The 27239-nt window shown below is 37.3% G+C and overlaps 2 protein-coding genes, 1 long non-coding RNA gene and 1 other non-coding gene across 4 annotated transcripts; 2 read left to right on the top strand and 2 right to left on the bottom strand.

The window, feature by feature from the left end:
* Positions 1-14716: 14716 nt before the first annotated feature.
* Positions 14717-17947, bottom strand: LOC121240853. The gene is made up of 3 exons (XM_041138382.1): positions 17600-17947; positions 17268-17473; positions 14717-17024 (listed from the first exon to the last, which is right to left on the bottom strand). The coding sequence occupies exons 1-3, from the start codon at positions 17945-17947 to the stop codon at positions 14732-14734; spliced, it is 2847 nt and encodes a 948-aa protein (XP_040994316.1). The 3' UTR covers positions 14717-14731.
* A 148-nt stretch (positions 17948-18095) lies between these two features.
* Positions 18096-18676, bottom strand: LOC121241056. The gene is made up of 2 exons (XM_041138660.1): positions 18259-18676; positions 18096-18179 (listed from the first exon to the last, which is right to left on the bottom strand). The coding sequence occupies exons 1-2, from the start codon at positions 18601-18603 to the stop codon at positions 18132-18134; spliced, it is 393 nt and encodes a 130-aa protein (XP_040994594.1). The 5' UTR covers positions 18604-18676; the 3' UTR covers positions 18096-18131.
* Positions 18654-18760, top strand: LOC121241733. Its single transcript, XR_005935763.1, has one exon. It is a non-coding gene; the product is annotated as a small nucleolar RNA R71 (small nucleolar RNA).
* Positions 18761-22160: 3400 nt separating this feature from the next.
* LOC121241057 lies at positions 22161-23457 on the top strand. Its single transcript, XR_005935641.1, has 2 exons — positions 22161-22315; positions 23105-23457. It is a non-coding gene; the product is annotated as an uncharacterized LOC121241057 (long non-coding RNA).
* The last annotated feature ends 3782 nt before the right edge of the window (positions 23458-27239 follow it).

Here is a 27239-nt window from a genome sequence, read left to right as displayed (position 1 = left end):
GGTCCACATGTATTATTTCTTATGAACTAGAACTTTCGAGAAAGCCTTGCATTTTGGCCAATGGCTTATTCGAAAAGTTACATTTTAGGAATTAGGGTTTCAAGAGGTTACTATAGCGTTACCATAACCGCGACATTGTTCATCCAAGGGCATTTTGCATAAAAGGGGCTTTATTTTGGCTAAGGTTTTAATTAGGTTTTTATTTAAATACTGTTTATAGCATCATTTGAAGGGTTAGATAATATTGAATTTTATTTATGAGTTGAGTTTACTCCTCTTGTTCTTGGTTGAACTTTTGAACTTATCAAAGGTAAATCACAACCTTTGTGGTGTTCCTCCTTGTAATTTGGGTTCTTGAGACGGGTTCTTCAACGGAGATTTTGATATAATCTAAATTCTTAAAACAAGTTCTAATTGGGTCTAGATTCTCCATCCATTGACTTGATTTTGGCTTTCTTGGGTGAGTTTTCAAATTGATTGTGGGTTCAAGAGATTCCATTCGTACGGGTTCATATCATTTGGTATTCAGAGCAAGGTTTCCAATCAGGTCTGATTTTATTTTTTATTTCTTGCATATTTAATTCTAAGGATTCATTGTTCTAGGATTACAAAAAAAAAAAAAAAAAAAAGAGGTGGTTGCCAAATTTCTTCACTATTCTTAGGGCTACCGAATTGCATTATTCTAGGGTTTATGTTGGCTGAAATTTCTTGTTCTAGGGGCTGCCGTATATCACACTTATCCTAGGAATTTTTAGTTATTGTTAGGGTTTTTGTCAATTGCTTATTCTTTTGATTGTGATCAAATCAGTTGGTGAAAAGAAGAGAAAAAAAAAAAGAAAAGAAGAAAAAATCGTCCAAAAAAAAATCGTCCAGGAAAAAAAAAATCCGAAAGTTTTTCTTGAGCCTTTTCATCAAACGGGGCTACTTTCATCATTTTAGTTGGTATCTTGTCTCATAGTTAGTCTTTCATTTGTATAATTTCCTTGTTTCTCGTGTCTTTCTTTTATTCCTTCTGTGGTTCTCTTGTTCTTGTTTCTTAGACCTAATTACTAGTTGGAATAAAATAAGGTTGCATTGTCTTGATTGAGTTCAATTAGTTCTTAAAGAACTTGAATGGGAAAACTCTTGAGGTAAAAGGCAAGAGAGTGTGAGACTATTATCAGATAAAAAGCTAATTAAGAGTGAAACACGAGTGGAGTGCCATTATTTGAGTGTAAACACGTAAGAGAGTGTGTGAGGTTTTTTTTCTTTTTACCACTAACATTCTTTTGTGTAGCACCTTACAATCTCTCACAGGAGTGGCTCATCACCAAGGGGGAGGGCAGATAACTCATCCTTTGTGTTGCAAGCTATGCAACAACAGTTTGAGCAGTTGAACTTTGTGTTGGGTGAAGTGAGGGATAAGATGGATCATCAAGAAGCAGCGATTAGAAATCTGCAAGGTGGGAGAGATAGGAGGCGACGTGAGCCTAGGGTTGAAAATGAGTATAAGAATGAGGAAGACTTAGCATCTGAAGTTGGGTCGGGTAGACGTAGAAGAGTTAGGCGTGAAAGACGACTTGAGGGGTACCTAGGGGTTCAGGATGGTGTACATAGAAACCTTCAGAGCATCAAGATTAAAATACCATATTTTCAAGGTAGAACTGACCCTGAGGTTTATCTAGACTGGGAGAAAAAAATAGAGTCGATGTTTGATTGTCATAATTACTCTAAAGAGAAGAAAGTGAAGTTGGCGGTAATTGAGTTGACTGATTATGCTGTTATTTGGTGGGATCAATTAGTGACGAATAGGAGGAGGAATTATGAGAGGCCTATAGAGATATGGGGAGAGTTGAAAGCTCTCATGAGGCTAAGATTTGTACCTAGCCATTACTATAGAGACATTTACCAGAAATTACAAAATCTTACACAGGGGTCTAAGAGTGTGGAGGATTACCATAAAGAGAAAGAGATGGCGATGATTCAGGCTAATGTAGAGGAGGACCTAGAGGCCACCATGGCTAGATTTTTGAGTGGTTTGAATAGGGACATAGCCAAAGTGGAGATAGAGGACATGGTGCACATGGCTATGAAGGTGGAGAGGCAATTAAAGAGGAATGGGACAGTAATGTATACTTCGGTTTCTAGCACTGCTTGAAAATCAAAGTGGGTAGGAAAGATCCAGCTGAAGCAAAGAGAAAGACCGAACCACCTAAGGGAAAAGATGAGGGAACTAGCTACAAACCTAAGGTAGAATCTCAACCTTCACGGAGTAGAGATATTAAATGTTTTAAGTGTTTGGGTTCAGGGCGCATTGCTTGTCAATGTCCAAACAAGAGGGTGATGATTATGCGTGACAATGGAGAGGTGATGACTAAGAGTGAGGATGATAGTGATGAGGTGCCCGAGTTGGTTGATGCTAGTGATGATGATGGAGTGGTATACCCCATGACGGGTGAGTCTCTTGTTGCCAGGTGTGCTCTTAATACACATATTAAGGTGGATGATATAGAGCAATAGAGAGAGAACATTTTCCATACTAGAAGCCATGTCAACAATAAGGTATGTAGTATGATCATTGATGGGGGAGTTGTACTAATGTGGCTAGCACTACTTTGGTTGAGAAATTGAATTTACCAACATTAAAACACTCTAGACCATACAAATTGCAGTGGTTGAATGATTGTGGGGAGGTTAGGGTGGACAGACAAGTGTTAGTTACTTTTCCTATTGGGAAATATCAAGATGAGGCGCTTTGTGATGTTATACTTATGCATATTGGTCATATTTTGTTAGGGAGGCAGTGGCAGTATGATAGGAGGGTGACACATGATGGGTTCGAGAACATGTACAATTTTGAAAAGGAGGGCAAAACAATCAAGCTTGCTTCTTTAACTCCAAGCTAGAGGTCTATGAGGACCAACTGAAACTAAAAAGTGAGGTTGCTCAAAAAAGAAAGTGAAAATGAGAGTGATAAAAAAAAAAGGTGAAAAAGTGATTGAACAAAAAAGAAAGAGTGAGAGTGAAAATGAGCGAAAAAGAAAGAGTGAAAAGAAAGTAGAGAGATGGCTGAGAGTAAAGAAAAAATAGTGGAGTCACGAGAGAAAAAAGAAAGAGTCTATAGAGAGAAAAGGAAAGACAAAAGTGAATTTCTATACAAGAGAGAAGAGATTAAGAGGGCTTTCTTTGCAGATCGTCCTATGATTTTTCTTGTCTATAAATAGTCTTATCTTACTCTTGATGAAACTAACCAGTTTCTTCCTAATTTGGCTTTTTTTTTGTTGTAGGAGTTTGAGGATGTATTCCCGAAGGAGATGTCAAATGAGTTGTCATCCATTTGAGGCATTGAGCACAAGATTGATTTTATGCCCGGAGCTGTTATTCCAAACCGACCAGCCTATAGGAGTAATCCAGAGCAGACAAAAGAGCTTCAGAGTTAAGTTGAGGAATTGATGAGCAAGGGGTACGTGAGGGAGAGCATGAGCCCTTGTGCAGTACCAATGCTACTAGTGCCAAAGAAGGATGGGACGTGAAGGATGTGCGTTGATTGCAATGCGGTCAACAATATCACGGTAAAGTATCGCCATCCCATTCCTTGATTAGATGATATGCTTGATGAATTGCATGGCTCATATATTTTCAGTAAAATTGATCTTAAAAGTGGGTACAATCAAATTAGAATGAAAGAGGGTGATGAATGGAAAACTGCTTTTAAGACTATGTATAGGCTTTATGAATGGTTGGTTTTGCCATTTGGACTTACAAATGCGCCCAGTACTTTCATGAGATTAATGAACCATGTCCTTACATGCGTTCATAGGCAAGTTTATGGTTGTGTACTTTGATGATATCTTAGTGTACAACAAGGACTAAAATGAACATATTGAGCATTTGATATATGTGTTTGATGTGTTTGGATGTGAAAAGTTGTATGCTAATTTCAAGAAATGACATTTTGCATGGAAAAAGTTGTTTTTCTTGGTTATGTTGTTCGTACAAAAGGTATTAAGGTGGATGAAGAGAAAGTCAAGGCCATCAAGGAGTGGCCAACGCCAAAAAGCATCACTGAGGTGAGAAGCTTTCATGGCTTAGCTAGCTTTTATCGGCGTTTTGTTAAAGACTTTAACACCATTGCTGCACCACTCACTGAGGTAATTGAAAAGAATCTTGGGTTTCATTGGGGGCTGATCAAGAGAATGCTTTTGCCACTACTAAAGAAAGGTTGTGCTCTTCACCTGTGTTAGCATTATCTGATTTTAACAAAACTTTTGAGATTGGGCGTGATGCCTTTTGGAGCCGTTTGATGCAGGATAGGCGGCACATAGCCTTCTTCAGTGAGAAGCTAAGTGGGACGTCCCTGAAGTACCCTACTTATGACAAAGAGCTTTTTGCTCTTGTTCGTGCATTAGAGACTTGGCAGAACTACCTGTGGCCGAGAGAATTTGTGATCCACACCGATCATGAATCATTGAAGTATCTCAAGGGTTAAGGTAAGTTGAATAAAAGGCATGCTAGATGGATGGAATATATTGAGACCTTTTCATATGTCATCTGTTACAAGCAAGGTAAGGAGAACATTGTTGCTGATGCTCTATCACGAAGGTATGTACTTCTTACTTCTATGAGTGCTAAAATGCTTGGGTTTGAGTATGTGAAAGACATGTATGTCGATTACGTTGACTTTTCTTATGTATACATGTCATGTGATAAGGCGGCATTTGGTAAGTTTTACAAGCATGATGGTTATTTGTTTAAAGAAAGCAAACTTTGTGTGCCTAGTTATTTTATGCTTGAGTTATTGGTGCATGAGGCACATGGTGAGGGATTAATGGGACACTTTGGTGTCAAGAAAACTTTAGACATTTTGCATTAACATTTCTTTTGGCCTAAGATGAATAGAGATGTCAATCGCATTTGTGGCAGGTGCATTACATATAGAAAGGCCAAATCTAAGGTTATGCCACATGGGTTGTATACACCCTTACCCGTTCCTAGTGAGCCATGGGTAGACATATCTATAGTCTTTGTTTTGGGGCTGCCTAGGACAAAACATGATAGAGATTCTATTTTTGTGGTTGTGGATAGATTTAGTAAGATGACGCATTTCATTCCATGCCATAAAACAACTGATGCCACAAATATAGCTGACTTGTTTTTCAGAGAGATAGTGCGACTCCATGGTGTGCCCAGGAGTATTGTTTTTGATAGAGATGTTAATTTCCTTAGCTACTTTTGAAAGGTATTGTGGGAAAATTAGGTACTAAGCTCTTATTTTTCACTACTTGTCAACCGTAGCTGATGGTCAGACTGAAGTAGTTAATAGGAATTTAACTCAGCTTTTACGCACTGTTGTTCATAAGAATTTAAAGACTTAAGAGGATTGTTTGCCATTTATAGAGTTTGCATATAAGAGGACCATGCATACTACTACCTCATATTCTCCTTTTGAAATTGTTTATGGTTTTAATCCACTTATTCCTTTAGATTTGATACATTTACATGTTGATGGTAGGAGTAGCTTGGATGGACAAAAGAATGTGGAGTTGGTGAAGTCACTTCATGAGAGGGTACGACTTCAAATTGTCCTAAAGAATGAAAGGGTTGCTTACCAAGCCAATAAAGGGCAAATGCGTGTCATCTTTGGACCAGGAGATTGGATTTTGGTTCACATCACAAAGAAAGATTTTCAGCTCATAAGAGGACTAAGTTACATCCTCAAGGAGATGGACCTTTCCAAATTCTTGAGAAAATTAATGACAATGCATATAAAGTGAACCTTCTAGGTGAGTATAATGTTTCTGCTACCTTCAATGTTTCTCATATTTCTCCTTTTGATTAGGTGAAGATTTGTGGTTGAATCCTTTTGAGGAAAGGGGGAATGATGTGAACCAAGGTGGGCCTACTCTTTAAGATCCTTTGCAAGTTCCAGATGGGCCAATTACAAGATCAAGAGCCAAGAATATCAAGGAAGCAATGCAAGGATTGGAGCAATTCACTTGGGATGAAGATAGCAAGAGCCCAACACTCAAGATGAGCTTGAAAGAAGGAAAACCCGTTTTGATCCACTTGATTCAAGCTGTGGAAGACATGACTTGAAAGCTGTTTTGCAGTCCAATGTGGTATACATGAGATTTATAAATCAAAAAGCTTATAAAAGATAATGAATTCAAAATATTGCGGTAACTAAATATCTAGTAATTTCCTTAAGTACTGTTCTTTTGTAATTTCCTTGAATTCTAACAAATAGTTTTCAACCCTCTCAGCATGGGTAACGGGAAAGAACAATCATCTACGCTAATACCATGTAGCTCAAATCCATCATCCGCGATATGTTATATCATTTAATATATCATTAACATTGGAATGATTAAGTTGATATTTATTTTCAAAATACATCAATAACTTTATCCAATAACATGTGCGTGTAGGACATACCATCAACCTATCCAAAGATCCCAAATTACATGCATGGTTACTATAGACAAGTGCCTGTGTGTTCACTGGGATTTCTACGAAATGGTGGTTACTCATTTCCACATAACATAAAAACTCCAACTCCTCTCATCAATACAAGCTCCACTACATGCATACTAGTTGGGTCAGATTCAAATAGACTTGGTGGTGGGGAAACTGAAGCCCCATGTATCCTTACAGTTGAAGAAATTAATGAAGATAGACCAAATCCACATGAAAACAAGGATTGCAATGTCGGGACATCTCAAAATGTTGATATTGATGGTGATGATATGATTGAGGAGCCAAAGTCAGGGATGAAGTTTAATTCTCTTGAAGAATCACTGAGCTATTATAAGAATTATGGTAAGCAGTGCAGATTTGGGGTGATAACAAAAAGGACTAAGAGAGAAGAAGATGAAAGTGTTAGGTATGTCACCCTTGCTTGTGCTCGTGGTGGGAAGGCCCATAATATAACTTTCAATGTCGCCAACCCACGTCCGATTGGAAAGACGGAATGTAAGGCAAAGATTAATGCCTTAAAATGTGATGGAAAACTTCGATTGGCTACGGTTCATAATATCCATAATGATGGCCTTAGTCGAAAGAAATCTCACTTCTTTCGATGTAATAGAGAAGTGAGTGACGCCGTAAAAAGAGTTCTAGATACAAATGATATGGCTGGTGTCCGAATGAACAAGAGTTTTGGATCTCTTGTTGTTGGCGCGGGCGGGTTTGAGAACCTTCCATTTTTGGGAAAAGATTATCATATTTACATCGACGAGGCAAGACATCTACAACTTGGCACAGGTGGTGCTGGTGCACTTCAAGAGTATTTTTGTAGGATAAAGTACAAAAATATTAGGTTCTTTGCATTGATGGATTTAGATAATAACGGGAGGTTAAAGAATGTCTTCTCGGTGATGTGGTCACATTCGACACCACATACATGACGAATAGATATGGGATGCCATTTGCACCATTTGTTGGTGTAAACCACCATGGGCAGTCAATTCTCTTGGGAGCAGGCTTGATTTCCAGTGAAGATACGGAGACCTTTGTGTGGTTATTCCAAACTTGGTTGCAGTGTATGGATGGTATAGCTCCTAATGCTATTATCACTGACCAAGATAGAGCGATGAAAAATGCAATTAGTATTATTTTCCCAAACACCAAAACTTGGCTCCTATGGTTCCAACCAAATTGGGATGAAAAATGCATTGATGAAATGTGTGTATGACAACCAAAGTGTTGATGAGTTTGAGACAAGTTGGGTTCAGTTAATTACCACGTACAATTTGCATGAAAATGTCTGGTTATAGAGTCTATACGTTGATCGTGAGCATTGGGTTCCAGCATTCTTGAAAGACTGTTTTAGGTTGGAATGAGTACAACACAACAAAGCAAGAGCATGAATGCCTTCTTTGATGGGTATGTTAATGCTAAGACGAACCTGAAAGAGTTTGTCGATCAATTTTATAACGCATAGAAAAAAAAGTTGGGAATGAAAATGTCGCTGACTTCCACTCATTTAGTGTCACAACCCCCTGCATATCTAGATCTCCAATTGATAAGAGGTTTAAAGAGTTGTACACAAATTCTAAATTTAAGGAAGTACAATATCAAGTTACCGGCATGATCGATATGAATCCAAAGTCACATAAAAGTGATAGTTCAATACAGACTTATCTGGTAAAGGATGAAGTTCATTTGGTGAGTTCACAAAGCTGGTTACATATTCTATGGACTTTATTGAAGAAGATACATCTACAAAGTGTTCTTGTGGATTATTCTAGATGAGGGGAATATTGTGTAGGCACATTTTGGTTTGTATTCAGATGTAACAAGATTACATTTTTGCCAGATATATACTTTTTAGATCGATGGAGGAAGGATATCAAACGGTGATACACGTTGATCCACAGTAGCTATGATGCGGGGGAACAACGGGCAAATTCTAATAGATATTCAAAGATGTTGAATATTTGTTATCAAATGAATACTCTTACAGCAGGTTTGAAAGAGCATACTCAAGATGTGAAAGCTAAGTTATATGCAATGATTAAGTTGTACCGTGCCAACTAAGAATCCCTATTGATGACCCAAACGGGTTCCAATGTTTCAATATCGACAGGGGGCATAACTACTGTCGGTGCTTCTGGGCAAGTACGTAGTCCAAATGTTGTGCGTGGGAAAGACAGACCCCCATCCTTGAGGAGAGTATCCAGGATGGAGAAAGATAGGCGAAAAGTTAAAGTGAAATTTAAAAGATCACAAGGAAAAGGGAAACGCAAAGAGGTGCATCTATTTAATGACATTTTCTTTTATAAATTACAAGAGTAAATGTGACAAATTTGTGTTCTTATTTGTTATTTCATTATTAGGGGGATGTAGGAGATACACCTATCTTGAGCACACCAAGATCTTTATTGGGCCATTCAGAGATTGATATGGCCAATTCTGGACACGTGCAAGTATACTTATAAGTACATAAGCATTTTTTAAATATAGTGTTTGGTTGGGTTTTTACAAGTATTTCATTTCCAGGCCATTCTAGAAAGTACAGCTTTTGACATTAGTGGAACCCAGATTCGAGGAACAGCGATTCAAAGTCAACAAAGTGTAAGTGTGTCCCAACTTTTTTTTGCCTTTTGTCTTGATTCGCACTTGTTAATATTAATATCTCACCTTGTGAGAGATCCATTGGAAACTTGCGCCTGCCAAATTATTGGTATTTAGAGTCGTTTAGTTTATGGAGAAGTTGAGGATGGAGATCCTGATGTGTTGTGATTACCATCAATCTGAGCTTTTTTAACAAATCAAGCATTAACATTTTGTTATCTAGATCATAAATAAGTGTTGTTGCTATACTAATGGAGACAAATGTGGGTATTTGGTCACACTTGACACTTCATTAAGGTTTTTCCTACTGAGGTTCATGGTTATGCACTTTGGACAAATCGAGCATTCTTGATTTATCCATTAGTAATATTAGAAATCTGCATTGCTGGTTTGAAGCTATTATGCGACTCCTTGATTTTTTTTTTACCCATTTTGAGAAAAAACTCAGTAGGGGTTTGGGTCGGATACACTTGCATTTCTAATAACTTGAGTGGGAATTAAAGTATACATTTATCTCGTTTCCAGTTTTGCTTAGCTCACAATTTTGTTTTGGCAGCAGAAGCCAAGTTGCCTTGAAACTCTTATTGCCTTTTAGGTGCTGGAGTTTGTTCTTAATTTGATTGTGTATTATGAATTTATAAACAATTTCTGCAAAAATGAACTGTAATGCTTGAAATTTTAGCCCATTATTTTCTATTGTGAAAAAAAATGAGCTGCATAAAAGATGAAACGCCCTGCCCTGTTTGTCTGTCTAATATTTGGTTTTGTTACACTCAAAAAGCTACTTGCACGAGGTATGTGGGGCTCCATTTGCTTATTTATTCAAGTCCTGAATAATATTAATATGGAGATGACATTAATATCTGGGTTTTATTGTTTACAGATGCAAATTAGGTTGGATGGATCACAACCGATGAACTTTGGGTTGGATGGATTACGACCGCTGCAATGATATAATTAAATATATAGCTTTTAGTATTGTGTATTGTGTTTAATGTATTTAATGCTCTTTAGTATAATTGAATGTATTGGACTTTGTTTCAACATTTTAGTTGAGTGTAATTGAATTATTGGCAAAACAGTGCCATGACATCACAAACTTATTTTACTGATCAGCGAGGATGAAGTAATTGGTTAAATGATTTGCTTGTTGATGGAGATACATTGTGCATTGCTGAAATTCGTTTTGAAATATTTTCTAAGTTTTGACAATGATTTTTCTAGATTATTGTAACTAAATAATGAGAGTTTGCAGGCATGGAGATTGATACTTATTTATTACTATGCTTCAAGTGGCATGGAGCTGGCCTATATGAAGTTTGTAGGCTGTATACGCTTGTGATTACTGTGACCTATTGCAATTGTTCTGTTAACAGAGATAGCCTACAGTGAGTACTTGCAGTGCACTTCTGCTGCAGATAGAAGTGCATCTTGCAGTGCGCTTGTGTTTATGAAATCCGACTCATGCCTTAATTTCGTTTTGGTGGCTTTTATGAAAAATAGTTTTGAAAACTTTTCTAGAAAGTAATGTAATTGAAAAGTTTTCACAGCGCAGTGCGCTTGTTCTGTTCATAGCCCCTGCATTCTGATATCCATAATGATAGATTTCATAAAGGAGAAAACACATTCAAAGCTCCATATCAACCAATACGCACATACTAATATCCATAACAAAAATGGAGAAAACAACTCCAAATTCTAATACCCGAATCCTACTACGTGGGTCCTTACATCATCAATTAATTCTTAAGTTAAATATTTTGAGATAAAGACTTTTATTATTTTATTAATTTATTTTAAGATGGGTGTATTTTTATTTTATGTGGGTTATTAAATAATTCAAGGGTGTGATTTTTATGACTTTACAATATTTCTTTCAAACCCTTTAATTTTTATTTACTCAAGAAATGGGCCAAACTCTTTTTGATCTCCCCACATGTGATCTCTACCATTCATACCCTAGCTTATGGGACAAGTTTGATTTAAACCCATTGACTTTTCTTCTCCTTGAAACCGTGGCTTCCTCAAAAAGCCAAGTGAATTCCTTCCTTCTCCTACACGACTGCTTCCAAGACAAGTAAGTAATTTTCCTCATTTCCCTACATATGTCGGTCCTAAAGTAAACAAAAGAGAAGATTTCCTCAAGTGTTCCTTCCTTCATACGAGAAACCTCTCGGTTTCCTCTAGCTGTGCGACTTCCTTCTTCTCCTCAAGCCGATTTCTTCCACTTCCTAAACCTAAGATTCCCACCGAAATTCTTCAAGAGAATGACCTTGTAAGTGAGTTCTATGACTCTAGCTTCTAGTTTGGGATCTTGGATTTATGGGTTTAACCTAGGGTTTTGTTTAAGAAATTTTCTATTTGTTTTCTAGCTTTGTGATTTCGGATTTTCTCTTCCTCTTTTCGTTTCCTGTGTATTTTCGTGGCTTGAAAGGGGACCAAACCAGGTAATAATCCTTCCATGAATTTTCCTGTGATTTGGGGTTTTTCTAAGCAAGTTTGTGCCTTGTAATTGAGGGTTCGAATTCTGGGCTAGCCGAGTGTTGTGTGGAAACTTCCTAGACCAGTTTCTTGTTGCCTTCTCTAGTGATAGATATAGTGGGTAGTAACCGAAACCCTTGTTTTCTGAGCAGACCAAGTGTCTTGAGGTGGCTTTGCCGTGTGTTCTTATCATTTGAGATGGCATATTTCCTGGTTAAAGTTTGTTAGTGATCAGCTTTTAATTTTGACTTCCAAGCGTAGAAGCTGTCAAAGTAATACAAAGGTAGATCCCAAGATTGAATTCACAGGGACAATGAGAATTTAGCAAACATTTCATTTTCGCAAGACAACATATTACCGTTTGGAGTGACACGAAAGTTTAAAATGATAAGAAAAGATTAAACTAAATGAGCTAGCAATGAACAAAAAAATAATAAAAAGAAAAGAAGAATAAATTTTAGAACTTAACCGTTAACTATATTCACATCTAAATGGGGCTATTTACTAAGAGAGTGTGGAATAGATTATGAGTGAGATTTTCGGGATGATCAAACATAAGTAAAGCTGAAAATAAAAGTGAATCTATTTTTCTTTTTTCTAAAATTGCTAAGAATCGAGATTTAAAGAAAATGTGCGGAAGTTGACTTAAACTTGTAAGAAGCAATTAAACAAACACTTGGGATGCAATTTTCACCCACTAATTTGGTGATGGATTTACTTCTTTTTTTTCATTTTCTCTCAACCATTCTCTCATTCCTCGAGATCATGATCGGATAATATAGCAATAAACCACAATTTTTATTTTAATAAAACTACTTGACAAATTATATGATAATCATAGAAAAATGAAAGAAAAACATCAAGGTCATGTTACTTGTTCAAGTATCAATTGTGCCTTACGTCTACAATTGATCTAAACCAAGAACAAAGAACTCTAATCTTATCTAGATGCACATTGAAATATAATCCATCAAGTTAATCATCAAAAGCACTAAATGTTGAAGAGAATCCAATCCCAAATAGTCATGGGTTACTCATTGAATCCCAAGCTAAAAATCTAGCCTATCATCTCTAGATTAACAAAATGTTCAAGAAGATTAAAATCCAACATCACTAATTACTGTTTTTAAGAAAAATAACCGAATGAAAGATGCTGCAATCCGAAACTCAGAAAGAAAAACAGATGGAAAATAAAGTAAAAATAAGCCGTCAAAAGAACTGGAAAAAAATAAAAACCAGAGGAAGAACACGCCGAACGAAAATAAAATCCGAAAAAAAAACTGGGGCGGCGCACGGTATGAAAATCCCTCTTTATACTCTCTAACCCTCTCTGCGTTTTGCCCAGCCCCTTTCTGCGTTTTGAGTGTGCGTGCGTCGTGGCCTTTTCATGCGTTTTGCCAGCCCAGCTTCCGCGTTTCATCTCTCCATCTCCTGCGTTTTGAGCCAGTCCAGCAGTTCACCTTCATCTGCACATCTCCTGAGCCGATTGCTTACCGTTCGTGCGTTTTGATCTCTGCTTTCGCATTCCACTTCGTGCATGCGTGCTGCTGTCCATTTCTGCCCAGCACAGATCCGCGTTTCATGTCTGCAGCCCCGCGTTTTGAGTCCGTGCTGTGAGTGCGTGAGCGGTTCAGCATGAACTCGTCTCCAGCTCCTGCGTTCGTGGTGCGGCCCTCTGCTACTGTGCGTTTCGTCTCTGCAGTGCGTTTCATCTTCAGTCCAGCACCTCGCGTGAGTGGATTTGCTGTGAGGCCACACGGTGAAGCCATGATCGTGCCTCCCCTGCCCTCTTTCATTTCTTGTCTTTATTTTGTTTCCAATCCCTAGCTGCTGTGCGTTTCTATTGTTGCTGCCATGCTAGTTGGGTACTTCCAATATTACCCATATAATTTTAATATCTTTCCCACAATGCCATGCAACATTAACAAAGATATCAGAATTTAACATTGAGTCAAACATTAAACTTTACTATATACTTAAGTGCTTAATTCATTCTTTGGTTAAACAAATCATTCATTTTAGCAACTTAATCATGTAATTTTTAACACTTTATCACACCCCCCAACTAGCTTTTTGCTAGTCTCTAGCAAATAATGCGATAAAAATATTGTGGGATCCAAGAATGAGATACTAAACTCAAAAATCTCTACAAAAGATCAATCATATTGAAATCATGGGCATTAGAAAATAGTCAAGTCTAGTTTTAGCTCAACACAAAAGCTTATAAAATTCTCAAGAGCTCAAACAAGGGAAATGTACTTAAGCTAAAGATCTTTGAGTGCACCAAGTGTGTGACAGATTTCCATTTGTTAGTTTCAAGATTTCTCTCAATAGTTTCACCCTAACAACTTTTTCAAGAAAAACCAAAAGGTCTTCACTCCAATTCAAAACCATTACATTAGCGGCTTTCACGCTATCACACTTTGAAAGACCTATTTTTTTTTTTATATATAGATCCCGGTGATAGGCAGCCTTTTCCAATGTACTTGCACCATTTTTTTCTTTTTTGGTGCATGATCTCTAGCCTGCCCCTTTTTTCATGTACTTTTACAACCTTTCTCTTCTTTTTTTTTTTTTTTTTTTTTCATCACACTTTTCCTAAGCTATTAAGATATGGTTCATTGTAGTTCTTGCTAATTGCTTAGAAGAAACCACTGATTGTCATCAAACAAACCACAAAAAGTATCTGCTTGTGTCAATTAAGGTCATCAATCAATAGCTTTGAAGTGACTTTCCCAAGTTTGAGTTGCTAAGACTTATCATAAGGTCAAGTGTCAAACTTAAAACTAACCAATGGGAATTAGTGTAGCCCAAAACTGCAACTATCTGATCTTAAGTAGAGAAGTGTGAAAATAGTAGCTTGGTAGCAACAAATATTCAGACCCCACAACTATTAATCTTGAGAGACTAATGGTAGAAGGCTCTCCTTACCCCCAACTAAAAATGGGCAGTGTCCTCAATGCAAATCATGAATAAAACGAGGGATGAAAGAAAATAGGGTCGAAGGAAAATACCTGAGATGGCTGAAAGGATTGTGAACGTAAAAATGAAACCATAAAAGAATAAACAGTGCTGAACCTAAAAAGATATACTAAAGAAAAAGAAAAAGAAAAAAAAACACAGAACTGAAACAAATAAAAGCAGAAAAATAAAAAGGAAAAGAAGAGAAAAGAAAAAAAATCAAAACAAAAATTAGCTAAGGACCATGAGAATAAGTGGGATCTTCCAAAGGAATGGAAGTATCCTCATGTGAAAGTTTTGCCAAAAAATGTTTAAGTCGTTGGCCATTAACTTTGAAAGTGTTTCCATTTTGAGGATTAGTAATCTCAACAGCTCCATATGGAAACACAGCCTTAACTACATAAGGCCCACTCCACCTCGATCTTAATTTGCCTGGAAATAGATGGAGGCGGGAATTGTAAAGTAAGACTTGCTCATTGGGCTCAAAATTCTTTCTTTGGATGTGCTTGTCATGTAATACCTTCATGCGTTCCTTTGACAATTTGGAATTGTCATATGCATCTCGCCTAAGCTCATCCAATTCTGAAATCTCATGCTTGAATTTTCGTATGTCTTGAGCACTCCAATGGAGTGGAGTTTGTCCTGTCACCAAAAAATTAACAATATCAGCAAACCAAGGTAAATTTTCAACTGACATTAATTGTTCATCAGGAAAAGAGTCAAGGATAGGGATAGTGTGATCCTTTTCAGCAAATGTAAGCCGAGACAAGTGGTCGGCAACTACTTTTTCTGCACCCTTCTTGTCTTTGATGATAAGGTCAAATTCTTGTAGAAGAAGAATCCATCTGATTAACCGTGGTTTAGCATCCTTCTTCGACAATAAGTACTTTAACGCTGCATGGTCAGTGAAAACAACTACAGGAGAACCAAGAATATAAGTTCGAAACTTGTCTAATGCAAAAACTACAGCAAGCAATTCCTTTTCAGTGGTAGAATAATTTCTTTGGGCTCCATTTAAAGTTCTACTTGCATAAGAAATGACATGTGAGAACTTATTTCTACGCTGTCCAAGGACAGCTCCTATGGCTACATCACTAGCATCACACATTATCTCAAAAGGAATAGACCAAACAGGGGGCTGCATGATAGGGGCTGTGGTGAGCAAAATTTTCAGCTTATCAAAAGCATCTTGACAAGAAGAGGTCCATTCAAAAGCAACATTATGTATAAGTAACTCACACAAGGGCTTAGAGATAGAACTAAAATTTTGAATGAATCGCCTATAAAACCCAGCATGCCCAAGAAATGATCTGATTTCTTTCACTGTTTTTGGTCTAGGAAGCTTGGAAATAAGTTCAATCTTAGCTTTATCAACCTTAATACCTCTTGATAAGACTATGTGACCAAGAACTATACCTTGTTGAACCATGAAATGACACTTTTCCCAATTGAGAAGCAAATGCTTCTCTTCACACCTGGCTAAAACAGCTTGTAAGTTAGTCAAACATGTATCAAAAGAACTGCCAAACACTGAAAAATCATCCATGAATATTTCCAAACAGTTTTCAATCATGTCGCTGAAAATACTAAGCATACATCTTTGGAAAGTAGCTGGTGCATTACATAGTCCAAAAGGCATTCTTCTAAATGCAAAAGTGCCAAACGGGCAAGTAAAAGTTGTTTTCTCTTGATCTTCGGGGGCAATTTCTATTTGGTAAAAACCAGAATATCCATCAAGAAAGCAATAGAAATCATGACCCGCAACTTTTTCTAGCACTTGATCGAGAAATGGCAAAGGGAAATGATCTTTCCTAGTGGCGGCATTCAACTTCCTATAATCTATACACATTCGCCAACCAGTAGAAATCCTAGTAGGAATCAGTTCATCTTTCTCATTTTTCACAATGGTAAGCCCAGATTTTTTTGGTATTACATGAATGGGACTTACCCACTTGCTGTCCGCAATAGGGTATATGATTCCCACGTCAAGTAATTTCAAAATCTCTGTTTTTACCACCTCTTTCATGGTAGGATTTAATCTCCTTTGCATCTCCCTAGAGACTTTAGCATTTTCTTCTAAATAAATCCTATGAGTGCACATAAGAGGATTTATACCTTTTATATCTGCGATTTTCCACCCAATGGCACCTTTGTGTTGCTTTAAGACTTCCATCAATTTCCCTTCTTGGTCATGAGAGAGTTGGGCTGAAATCACCACTGGGAAGGTGCTGTCCGGTCCCAGAAATGCATATTTCAAGTCACTTGGCAATGGCTTCAGCTCTAGTATTGGAATTTCATTTGCTGTCAAAGGTGGGAGTTGCTCAATCTTTGGCCTCCATTTAGTCTCCAATTTATTTTCTGCATTAAAAACATGAGAAACATCAATGGGGGTGTCATCAGTGAGGAGTTCACAAAAATTTTCTAACTCAAACAGCAGGTTAGTGGGCTGGTATGCCAAATAAGTCTCCTCCTCAAGGATGCTTTCCAACAAATTCACTTCTTGTACATCTTCCAAGTCTTGAGGTTGCCTACAAATATTGAAAATGTTTAGTTCAAGGGTCATGTTCCCAAAACTCAGCTTTAAAACACCACTCCTACAATTTATTAATGCATTTGAAGTAGCAAGAAAAGGTCTCCCAAGAATCACAGGTGCTTGAAAAGAAGATTTTGGTGTCAAGTGAACATCCAACACAACAAAATCAACGGGATAAAAGAATTTATCCACTTGAACCAAGACATCCTCAACAACTCCTCTTGGCATTTTAATAGACCTATCCGCTAGTTGTAAAATGATAGGAGTTGGTTTTAATTCCCCCAAACCAAGTTGCTCATAAACATTATAAGGCAGTAAATTCACACTTGAACCAAGATCTAACAATGCTTGACCAATTTTTGAACTTCCTATAACACAAGCAATTGTTGGTGAACCGGGATCTTTATATTTTGGTGGGGTATTGCTCTGAATTATGGCACTGACCTGCTCAGTAAGAAAAGCTTTCTTTTGCACATTTAATTTTCTTTTAACCGTACACAAATCTTTTAGAAACTTAGCATATGCATGAATTTGTTGAATAGCATCCAACAAAGGGATATTAATCCTCACATGCTTGAATATTTCTAAAATTTCAGATTGGTGTTTGTCTTTGTGCAGAGGGACCAATCTTTGAGGAAAAAGAGCAGGTACAGGACATGAAATCTTTTCAGTTTCAGTTTCATTTTGTTCAAACTCACCATTTTCAGCCTCATTTTGTACAGGTTTAGAGACCTTACCAGCCTTGTCTGAACCTTGAGCCGGAATGTTCACCACCCTACCATTTCTCAAAGTGGTGACCGCCTTCACTTGCCTCACATTTGAACTCTCAACTGCCCCTTGTGGAGGCTGACTTTGTGGATTGGGTTGAGGTTGCGCAGGAAGTTTTCCTTTCTCTTGAGAGCTCCATGCCGTAGTCATTTTTGTAAGTGTGCTCCGAATGTCATTTATCGCTTGAGAGTTTTGATTGTTGATTGTTGCTTGACCTTGCATAAACTACTGCAAGGTGTTTGACAATTGCTGTACTGTCTCTTCAAATCCCTTCTTTTGCATTGGAGGTGCTTGAATTGCGAGTTGAGAGGGTCCAGAGCCAAGGCTGCTGGAGCTACTTGCTGGTCATTCCTCCACCCAAAATTTGGGTGGTTTCTCCATCCTGGATTATAAGAATTAGAATAAGGACCAGAATATGGTTTTTGTATCATATTTACAGCATTAGATTGATCTAACAATACCTCTTTGAATGCGGGGATCGTGGGACACTCATTAGTTGAATGCCCATGATCCTCACATATGCTACACTTCTCTGAATTTTTATGGACAGCATGCACTTCATTTACCTTTTTTAATTCCATAGCTTCCATTTTTCTAGACAACAAAGTTAATTTAGCACGCAAATCATCATCTTCTTTCAAAGTATATTTTCCATGACCAGACTCAACTTGCCTAGACCTATCATGCACATCAGTTGTGTCCCAAGATTGAGCATTTTCAGCAAGGTAATCAAAATATTCAAATGCTTCCTCAGGCTCTTTGTCAAAAAATTCTCCATTACACATGGTTTGTACAAATTGGCGCATTTTAGGTGTCAAACTTTCATAAAAAAAAACTTATCAAACGTCAATTTTCATAACCATGATGAGGACAAGCATTTAAAAGATCTTTGAATCTTTCCCAACTTTGATAAAAAGTTTCAGAAACTTTTTGGGTAAAGTTCATGATTTGTCTTTTAAGTGCATTCGTCCTATGTATTGGAAAGAATTTCTTCAAAAATTCAGTTTGCATTTCTTGCCATGTGCCTATGGTTCTAGGTCTCAATGAATTTAGCCATGTTTTAGCCTTATCTTTCAAAGAAAATGGAAACAACTTTAGTCTAATAACCTCCTCAGTGCAAGTCCGGTCCATGAATGTAGAACAAACCTCTTCAAACTCTTTGATATGAAGGTAAGATTCTCGGAATCCATGCCATGAAAATGTGGAATTAATGGAATCATTCCAGGTTTGAAGTTAAAGGCATTTGCATTCAAAGGTTGGATTATACATGAAGGTGTGCTAGTTCTGACAGGTTGTAAATAATCTCTAAGTGTCCTATTCTGATTCACTACTTCCCGATCATGATTCTCATTTTCAGCCATGGTACTATTAGTGTCAGAAGATGACTCAAGAGAAAGTGATGCTGAGGTAAAAGATGCTTGTGATTCTGTCCTAACCAACCGAGAAGTTTGGTCCCTAGTCTAACCAGTCATACAAACAAGAACAGAAAATAAAAGAGTATGCAAAATAAACACAAAAAAAAACAAAGTAAAATAAAATAAAGAAAAATGTCACCCAAGCTGTGAAGAGGTTCACAGCAGTACAAACGTCTTCTCAACAATATGAGAATGCTCTGATAAACACTAGTTGTCCCCGGCAACGGCGACAAAAACTTGATCAGCTTTTAATTTTGACTTCCAAGCGTAGAAGCTGTCAAAGTAATACAAGGGTAAATCCCAAGATCGAATTCACAGGGACAATGAGAATTTAGCAAACATTTCATTTTCGCAAGACAACATATTACCGTTTGGAGTGACACGAAAGTTTAAAATGATAAAAAAAGATTAAACTAAATGAGCTAGCAATGAACAAAAAAATAATAAAAAGAAAAGAAGAATAAATTTTAGAACTTAACCGCTAACTATATTCACATCTAAATGGGGCTATTTACTAAGAGAGTCTGGAATGGATTATGAGTGAGATTTTCGGGATGATCAAACATAAGTAAAGCTGAAAATAAAAGTGAATCTATTTTTCCTTTTTCTAAAATTGCTAAGAATCGAGATTTAAAGAAAATGTGCGGAAGTTGACTTAAACTTGTAAGAAGCAATTAAACAAACACTTGGGATGCAATTTTCACCCACTAATTTGGTGATGGATTTACTTCTTTTTTTTCATTTTCTCTCAACCATTCTCTCATTCCTCAAGATCATGATCGGATAATATAGCAATAAACCACAATTTTTATTTTAATAAAACTACTTGACAAATTATATGACAATCATAGAAAAATGAAAGAAAAAGATCAAGGTCATGTTACTTGTTCAAGTATCAATTGTGCCTTACGTCTACAATTGATCTAAACCAAGAACAAAGAACTCTAATCTTATATAGATGCACATTGAAATATAATCCATCAAGTTAATCATCAAAAGCACTAAATGTTGAAGAGAATCCAATAACAAATAGTCATGGGTTACTCATTGAATCCCAAGCTAAAAATATAGCCTATCATCTCTAGATTAACAAAATGTTCAAGAAGATTAAAATCCAACATCACTGATTACTGTTTTTAAGAAAAATAACCGAATGAAAGATGCTGCAATCCGAAACTCAGAAAGAAAAACAGATGGAAAATAAAGTAAAAATAAGCCGTCAAAAGAACTGGAAAAAAATAAAAACCAGAGGAAGAACACGCCGAACGAAAATAAAATCCAAAAAAAAAACTGGGGCGGGGCACGGTATGAAAATCCCTCTTTATACTCTCTAACCCTCTCTGCGTTTTGCCCAGCCCCTTTCTGCGTTTTGAGTGTGCGTGCGTCGTGGCCTTTTCATGCGTTTTGCCAGCCCAGCTTCCGTGTTTCATCTCTCCATCTCCTGCGTTTTGAGCCAGTCCAGCAGTTCACCTTCATCTGCGCATCTCCTGAGCCGATTGCTTGCCGTTCATGCGTTTTGATCTCTGCTTTCGCATTCCACTTCGTGCATGCGTGCTGCTGTCCATTTCTGCCCAGCACAGATCCGCGTTTCATGTCTGCAGCCCCGCGTTTTGAGTCCGTGCTGTGAGTGCATGAGCGGTTCAGCGTGAACTCGTCTCCAGCTCCTGCGTTCATGGTGCGGCCCTCTGCTGCTGTGCGTTTCATCTCTGCAGTGCGTTTCATCTTCAGTCCAGCACCTCGCGTGAGTGGATTTGCTGTGAGGCCACACGGTGAAGCCATGATCGTGCCTCCCCTGCCCTCTTTCATTTCTTGTCTTTATTTTGTTTCCAATCCCTAGCTGCTGTGCGTTTCTATTGTTGCTGCCATGCTAGTTGGGTACTTCCAATATTACCCATATAATTTTAATATCTTTCCTACAATGCCCTGCAACATTAACAAAGATATCAGAATTTAACATTGAGTCAAGCATTAAACTTTACTATATACTTAAGTGCTTAATTCATTCTTTGGTTAAACAAATCATTCATTTTAGCAACTTAATCATGTAATTTTTAACACTTTATCAGTTAGTCACAAGTGATGATTATTTTATCTATTGTGTATATATATACATGAAGAAGCCGTGAGTTATGCTCTGTTTTGGTGTGTGTTCCAGCTGTGTGTTGCAAGGCAAATTTTGTAGTCTTTCTTGTGTTTTCTTGAGTCCAAGCCATATTTTGATTATGCCTTTATGTGTTAAATTGATGAAGTTAAGGTTTATAATTTTAAACATACTTTCCTCAAGTTTATGGCCTAAGTAAGCCACTAAGAGTTTCAAATCTAAACTAGTAAGCTTACTTTAGGAATTTAAGTTGCCAAGAGTTGCATCCTTTTATCTATGCTATGTTTCAGAAAATATATGAGGCTTTTCTTAAAGTTTATACCACTCTTGTATTATTTAATTGTATGGTTGAGTTTTGGGTAAGTGAGAGATGTTTAAGACCATGAATAAGACTTGCTAGCTGTCCATGTACTGCAAAATTCTGAAAAATGTTCTGTTTTGAAGCCTAAATCAGCCCCTTGCATCCCTTGCTCAATTTCACCCTTTTGATTAACCAAGGATAAACTTTAGTACGGAAAACCCTTGAAGAACAAGTGATAAAAACCAACCTCTTGTAAGCATTGTCTTTTGTTAGAATTACTTTCCACATGATGTTACAAAGATGTCAAAATGCCATTTTTATAAATATTTCCGATTTGGTAGTACCTCATTGTTCCCTACCATACTTAAATAAATCCCTGCCATCCTATTCATTTTAACTTATGATTCCTACCTATCCCTTGTAAAGGAAATAATAGCCTTTAAAAGGGGACAACAAGCGAGTTATGTACCTTCATGAGCTCTTTAAATGTCGGAATGAGGATATTAATGTCTTGACTTAGTGTCATGTATGTAGCAAAAGGGGTTAAGGGAAACGCTTTAATTCCAACTTGGAAGTTTAGTGAGCGTGTATGGGTGCCGGATAGTAAGCTTAAAGTGTAATGAATATTAATATGTTTATCCCATTTCATTCAATAGGAGTTTATTTTCAAGATTCAAGGAATCTTCTTGTAAAGCAACGAGGTAAGTAGCTATGACAATGCTCCTTACACACAAAGCTCTCTTATGAAAGAATCTCTCTCTCTTTACACATGTTCTCTTATGAAAGAATAAATGTATATATATTATGTACAAGCCTTTCTTGGTAGCCTCTGTTAAGCACCCTATTGATTACAATTGTGTGTATGTAAAGTAATGCATCATGAGATTTTTATGCATGCTCTCTTAAATAATTACGCCTTACCAATATGTAGCATGAAAAGAAACGCATATGCATTGGGACTAAAGAAGGATAATGAAAACATTGATTTTCTGAAGAAAGGAAAAAGAAATGAAATGAAAGCATGAATGTACGTAACAACTATATGTATGAAAAGGGTACCAAAGAAATGGGCAAATTGCAATGCCGGGTAAGTAGTACTGGTAGTGCATCCAGTACTGCCCCCCATGAAAGGGACTCCCAAACTGTGGCTGCAGGCGCAATCCGGGTCTAAAAGACCGCTAACCCCAACACAAGGGGCGTAATAGTGTGTACTGGCCAACAAAGTGAAACGTAAAGTAAAGTTATTTCTTAGGAATGTTTATGCATGAAAGTATAGTTATGCATGAAAGTAAAGTTATGCCTTAAGCCATTTATGCATGAAAGTACAATTATTCTTTAAACTGTTAAGCATGAAAGCATTGTCAAGAATTAGCAAATGTTTATGTATGCATGTTTTCAAAAGAAAAGATTATGTGATTAATAAGTTAACGACATGGTGTACTGCTTACTGAGTATTAGACTTACTTTGTGTTTATGTTTTAAACGTCCAGGTATGAATGATGAGGCTGTGGAGCTAGGCACTACTGAGGAGGGAGGGGCCGATGCTTAGAGTTCCCTGTCGGTTCGGTTTTGATGATAATGGTTATGTTTTTATGCCTTTATGATGGGTCCCATGTTGGGACATTTTGTTGGCTTGACTTTAAGACAATATGCCTTTGGGCATGATGTAAATGCTATGGTGGGGTGTTGGTAATGGTGTAACTTCTATGGTGGGGTGACGGTAACCCCACATAAGAAGGTTAAATGCCTTTTTGTATGTGTTGTAGGGACTGAGTTCCCTCTTATCTAGAACTAGTTATGTTTGATGAATGGATGATGGACTCTGAGAGTCCTTTAATTAGAATATTGAACAGATCGTTTATCAGGTGTTCTTTTAAACTAGAAGTGCATAGTACATGCATGACATGCTCACACATATCCCTTACTCCTCTCGTGGAAAAAAAAAAAAGAAGGAAAATATATAGCAAAAAAAAATATATAGTACTAATAATAATAAGGAAAGAACAGGTTTATGGGTTGTGGCCTCGTCCTAGGATTAGGGCGGGGTTGTGACACAAATGCATTACTGAAGCATTCTAACCTCTTTCTTCCAGAGAAATAACACAAGTAAATTAAGCATATCCGTACCCATGACCAAACCAATGAGCATAATACAGTAGGCAATATTGAACTCAATATATTTACATAAGTATAGAGTCCAATACTTAGGTACTAACACTAGGCAGCAATTACTTATATACTACCAAACAATATGCAACTACAAATAAAAAAGCCCAAAACACCCGATGTTGTGTGCGTCCCCGCCTCATTTCAGTTTATTGTTCCAGAAGCACCTTCTCTCTTGTGGATACCACTATCTCTCTCTTCTCGATTTCATCCACTCTTTTACGGAGCTCAGTCTTCCTCTTTTCCACATCGTCCAGCATTTTCTCGACCTCCTTCTCCCTCCTTAACAAATCATTGTTTCTTTCTTGAAGATGGAACTCGATCTCTTGATTACTATCTGCCTACTTGAAAAATTTACAGTATGGTAATCCCTGAAAATGCAAATTCACAAATGGTAGATGTAGAACATATTCATCACTATAATTTAGAAATGTTAGATGTACAAAGAGTGTAGTTACCTCTGTATGTACTTTGGACACCCTAAGAAGGGTCGTCTTTGATTTTTTCGAGTACTTGAATATCTCAATGTGGCATCGACCTTACAGAAGCAGTGTGCTTGTCCCAAAGTATGTTTTGCAAATGATGAAGAAGACATTCATGATGATGATGACAACATTCTAACATGATGTTTTATAAATTGTAAAAGGAAGTTTCAAAAATACTACATGGATTAAATTGGGTTCATGACTAATTCTGATGAACTGCATTAGAATTAGTCGTGAGCATAGACACTCTGGCCATAGATATACAATGTTTTCAAAATTTGAAAAAACTGAAAAACACACAACATTAACCAAATCTGAGAAACTCCCAAATATAGATAACACATTCCAGTGGGTTGGTTGTGCACTTTAGGTGACATTTTGCCTCAATAAAAAGCAATGAGAAAGAATGATGATTCCCTATTTCCCATCCCAATTAGGTGTCCAAAGGTTATGAACAAGACTGGCATTACTTGCCCAACTCAAACGATGCAAGATAACACAACACCATCAACCTAATTTCTGAGTCGAACTACTATATATCACAGATGATGAAACTATAAACTAACACAATAATAACACCATCAACCTCTAATTATAAGATTAAATTACAAACAACACCATCAATCTCCAACAACCACTTCTAGAATATCCATACCCACGAAATTCATAAACCATTACAACAATATTGTTGCTAAACAAAAACCTCACAAATTAAGAAACCATGACTCACAAAATCTGAAAAACTCACAACACTAACCAAATCTGACAAACTCCCAAATATAGATAACACATTCAAGTGGGTTGGTTGTGCACTTTAGGTGACATTTTGCCTCAATAAACAACAATGAGAAAAAATGATGATTTCGTATTTCCCATCCCAATTAGGTGTCCAAAGGGCTTGAACAAGACTGCTATTACTTGCCTAACTCAAACTACAAAGATAACACAGATGACGAAAATATAAACCAACACAACGATAACATCATCAACCTCTAATTATAAAATTAAATTACAAACAACATCACCAATCTCCAACAACCACTTCCAGAATATCCATATCCACGAAATTCATAAACCATTACAACAATACTAAACAAAAACCTCAAACAAATTAGGAAACCACTACTCACAAAAATTGAAAAACTCACAAGACTAACCAAATACGAGAAACTCCCAGATATGGAAACTGTCCATCTACAATAGAATACTGCAAATATCAAAACTTGGAAAATGGAACCTTACCTGGGAGCCAAACTCTGTGTTAGCTCCTCTGTTCACTCCCACGACTATGTTGCTGGTGGCAATAAGGGTATAGGTTAGGGTTTTAGGTTAGGGTTTTGGTTTAGGATTAGGGTTAGGGTTAGGGTTTAGGGTTAGGGTTTCGAGACTTTGTGGGAAGGGGATTGAAGATCTGGGCAGAGAAGACGAAGAGAAAACAGGGCTTCGTGGAGAAGACGAAGAGAAAATCAGGCTTCATGGGGAAGACGAAGAGAAAGACCGGGCTTCGTGGAGAAGGCGAAGAGATTTTGTCTTCGGGCTTCATGGAGAAAGACGAAGAGAAAGACCAGGCTTCGTGGAGAAGACAAAGAGATGTCGTGGGTTCGTTTCGTGGGTTGATGGAGATAGAGCAATGAATCTGAAGACTCCAAAGACGAAATCTAGGGATGTGAATCTGAAGAGTCCGAAATCAAGGGCTTGGAGAAGATGAAAGGTAATCGTCGAAGAGAAAGTGTGGGGTTTGAAATGAGGGAGACTCCTGTTCAAGACCTAAACCTATGAAAATGAAAACAACGCTGTTTGTTTTTTTGCCATGTTGGATGCGTGGCCGCGATGAGGACGCGAGGCAGTTGTCCCCAGCATTTTTCTAACGTTATGGCTGCAAGTAGTGTGAAGTGACATGATTTTTATGCAGTTGTGATGTAGTTAGCGATATGGCAGTTTACTATGAAGTGATGAGGTTAAATGTGAAGTTTGTGATGTGGTTATGCTTTGTGAAGTGATGGAATGTTTATGTAGTTGTGTTATGACTATGTGAAGCTGTGATGTGATTGTGATGCGATTGTGATTGTGAAGTGGCGAGACTATGGTGAATGTGCTCTATGTAGTGAACTATGCATATGAAGTGATGGGATCACTGTGCAGTTTGGAAGGTGGTTGTGAACGGGGTGAAGTGATTGGATGTTGTGTAGTTGGTGATGTGGTGGTATGTTGTATGAAGTGCCAGGATAAGCTGCGTAGTTGGACGTGTTGTGTGAAATGTTATGTTGGTTGTCATTGTATTAGTTGGTAGGAAGCTTGTAAAAGCAAGTGGGTGTTTGGGTAGACTATATGTTGATCTTAGGTGATAAAAGGGGTAAGGTACATGTGTAAATTGGTTGGACGCATGCGCCAGACAATTTTACCATATATTATGGATAGTCTGTCTTAAGTATGAGTATATGATGTTTAAGCCTCAAGGTTGGTTTAAAGTTGTTTATTATGCTTGGTTTAGATTATGATGAAGTGTTGTTTAGATTATGCATGAATGGAGGAAGAGACGTATGTATTGATTAAGGTTGAGACATATAACATGGTTGGTTCAAGTTATCCATTGAAAGAGATGGTTTGGTAGGAAGAGTATGATGAAGGCGACAATGTGTCTTAGCCTTTAAAATGAATCGATGACATTCTCTTTAAAGGATAAGAACATGGAATAGAATGATGTATTTGGAAAGGTGACATCAAGTGGGTCCCAAGCTATGGGTTTGACAATTTAGAGAAAAGTGATAAAGGAAAGCATAGAGGATGTACTTGGATAATAGAGTATGTCTAAGCAAAGAAAGTTTAAGTATATGGTAGTATTTTGTAAGTTCTAAGTTTAAGTTACATTTGCGCTTGAAAAGAGAATGTTGTAAAGTTATGTATGTATGTAGGATGCCATCTAACATGGACATGAATGGACTGCATGAAATGAAAATAACATAGTGTCCAGGTA

This window comes from Juglans microcarpa x Juglans regia, chromosome 7S (genome assembly GCF_004785595.1).
Source record: "Juglans microcarpa x Juglans regia isolate MS1-56 chromosome 7S, Jm3101_v1.0, whole genome shotgun sequence".
Lineage (NCBI taxonomy): Eukaryota > Viridiplantae > Streptophyta > Magnoliopsida > Fagales > Juglandaceae > Juglans > Juglans microcarpa x Juglans regia.
This window is presented reverse-complemented; position numbering and strand designations above follow the sequence as displayed.

Coding starts and splice junctions, on each gene's coding strand:
- LOC121240853 (XM_041138382.1), bottom strand. CDS start 17,947: ATGACTACGGCATGGAGCTCTCAAGAGAAAGGAAAACTTCCTGCGCAA. Junction 17,474..17,599: donor TTTTAGAAATATTCAAGCAT/GTGAGGATTAAT, acceptor CTTACTGAGCAG/GTCAGTGCCATAATTCAGAG. Junction 17,025..17,267: donor ATTTTACAACTAGCGGATAG/GTCTATTAAAAT, acceptor CAATATTTGTAG/GCAACCTCAAGACTTGGAAG.
- LOC121241056 (XM_041138660.1), bottom strand. CDS start 18,603: ATGCGCCAATTTGTACAAACCATGTGTAATGGAGAATTTTTTGACAAA. Junction 18,180..18,258: donor CGATCCCCGCATTCAAAGAG/GTATTGTTAGAT, acceptor CTTATAATCCAG/GATGGAGAAACCACCCAAAT.